Source organism: Anneissia japonica, unplaced genomic scaffold (assembly GCF_011630105.1).
Source record: "Anneissia japonica isolate Jap-2015-1 unplaced genomic scaffold, ASM1163010v1 scaffold288249_len478412_cov200, whole genome shotgun sequence".
Lineage (NCBI taxonomy): Eukaryota > Metazoa > Echinodermata > Crinoidea > Comatulida > Comatulidae > Anneissia > Anneissia japonica.
The window spans coordinates 23037-24817 of NW_022758042.1; the positions used below are offsets into that span (position 1 = coordinate 23037).

Consider the following 1781-nt stretch of genomic DNA (forward strand, 5'->3'; position numbering starts at 1 on the left):
ATGTGTGTGAGTATGCATGTAAGTCACATCATATACATTTATATATGTACGTATATTAATACCGTACTTTATTATTTTCTTACTCACAGAAGTACCTGAAACTGTGGTCATGAAGACACAAAAACAGCCGGGCGTCACGTCGTCATTAAACGTTGTCGTTGTAACTTTTCTATCAATATTCCTGGCAATTTTTGCCTTGGCTCTTTTTGTGGTACTAGCTTTCGTATATTTTTGGAAAGGAAAAAAGCGTTCCGTTGATTTAATAGACGAATGCAACAAAGATGATGAGATGAAAAAAACTGAAACTGTCGAACTTGCGTAAGGGCTAGTAGTTGGTGAATTGATCAAACTAGGACTATGCCTCAAGTTTGTTGACTTACGGTTATTACTATGCTCCTTAGATATTTTTAATAGTAGGCCTAAGTAATACAAAATAGCTAGTTCTATGTAATTTTTTAGGAGGTCAATCATTGATAATAGGCGATCATATTCGATCATCCATTTTATGAAACAATAAGCCAATTAGTAGTTAGATGTGCGCATGCTCGTCCAGGAATAATCGACATAAACCTATGTTGTGTGTATGGTGTTTATGTCGATTGACCCTTATACTAGCATGCGCAGTCCTAACTGCGGTATTAACAAATACGGCGACCTAGAAATAATTTTAACCTATGATTGCATGATGTAATCTGTTATACTTAACTGATTGATATTGAAACTAAGTTTAGTTTAAGACGAAAGTGTGTATGTGTTATACACAGAATCATTTTACTTAAAAAATTGATGTTAGGTTTTTGACAGCACGAGGCGCACACTGTGCTAACAACATTGAATATCATGTCATTGGTGTGATTGGCAAAGACATGTTTAGCAGGATGCGTATAATTTAGTTTAAGTAGCTTGTTTAAACAATATTGTAAGTTAGTTTTATAGTGTTAATTTACGCTGATCGGCACTCTGTAAGGGTCCATTTTGTCAAATAGAGTTATCTGCGCGCGCGCAGACTTCCTTGTCCTCTGAAATATGACATCACTATTATTTTGTATGCCAATGCTGTTTATAATAGTTCACTTAGTTACTAGGCCTATCATATAAATAAAGTATGAAACAATGAAATACTACACAATTTCACATTTGTTTGCTGTTCTGTCTGTATCTGTCTAAGCAGGATTTGCGGTATAGGTCAGTCCCACCATGGTTGGGGCTGAGGTGCGAAAAGTTTGAGAATATGGACCTTTAGGTGCCCGGAAATTGCACTCTCATACCTATAACAATCATATTGTTCATATCAACAATACAATAGAAAACATTTTCTTAATACAATTTAGGGGTGTGTGAACGCACCGTTGCACCCCCTGCCTCCTCCCCAGATTTAGGTGCTACGCTCTACACCACCCCCACCCTTTCCAAAATCGAAAAAGGTCCATAGTAAAAAATGCACTGAATATAAAGCTTAAAAGCGGATATTAAATATTTACATTTTAATTAATACTCTATCGGAACCCCTGTAACGTCCTACAATACCAAAGCTGCGTTAAACCGGCTCTTCCCCTTCACACCGTCAAAGTTTTAGATGACCCTCCATACAAAATTTGGTCTATTTGATACGATTATAAAATCTTATGTTCCTATCTGAGCAATGTTATGATTTATCTATTATTAATATATTATTATCATTATAGTATTTCGCAAGGCATAGGCTTAAAATATACAAACACACACACGCACACACACACACATATATTTATATATAATTATATATATATACATATATATAT

The 1781-nt window shown here is 35.1% G+C and overlaps 1 protein-coding gene across 1 annotated transcript in view; it reads left to right on the forward strand.

The window, feature by feature from the left end:
• The window catches only part of LOC117124972 (MAM and LDL-receptor class A domain-containing protein 1-like), a gene marked incomplete at its 5' end in the record, with an annotated part of 23737 nt that extends 22613 nt beyond the window's left edge, over positions 1-1124 (forward strand). The window contains one exon of the mRNA XM_033271320.1: positions 90-1124. Coding sequence (XP_033127211.1) covers positions 90-322 — 233 coding nt within the window. The remainder of the gene's footprint in view (positions 1-89) is intronic.
• Between the last annotated feature and the right edge of the window lie 657 nt (positions 1125-1781).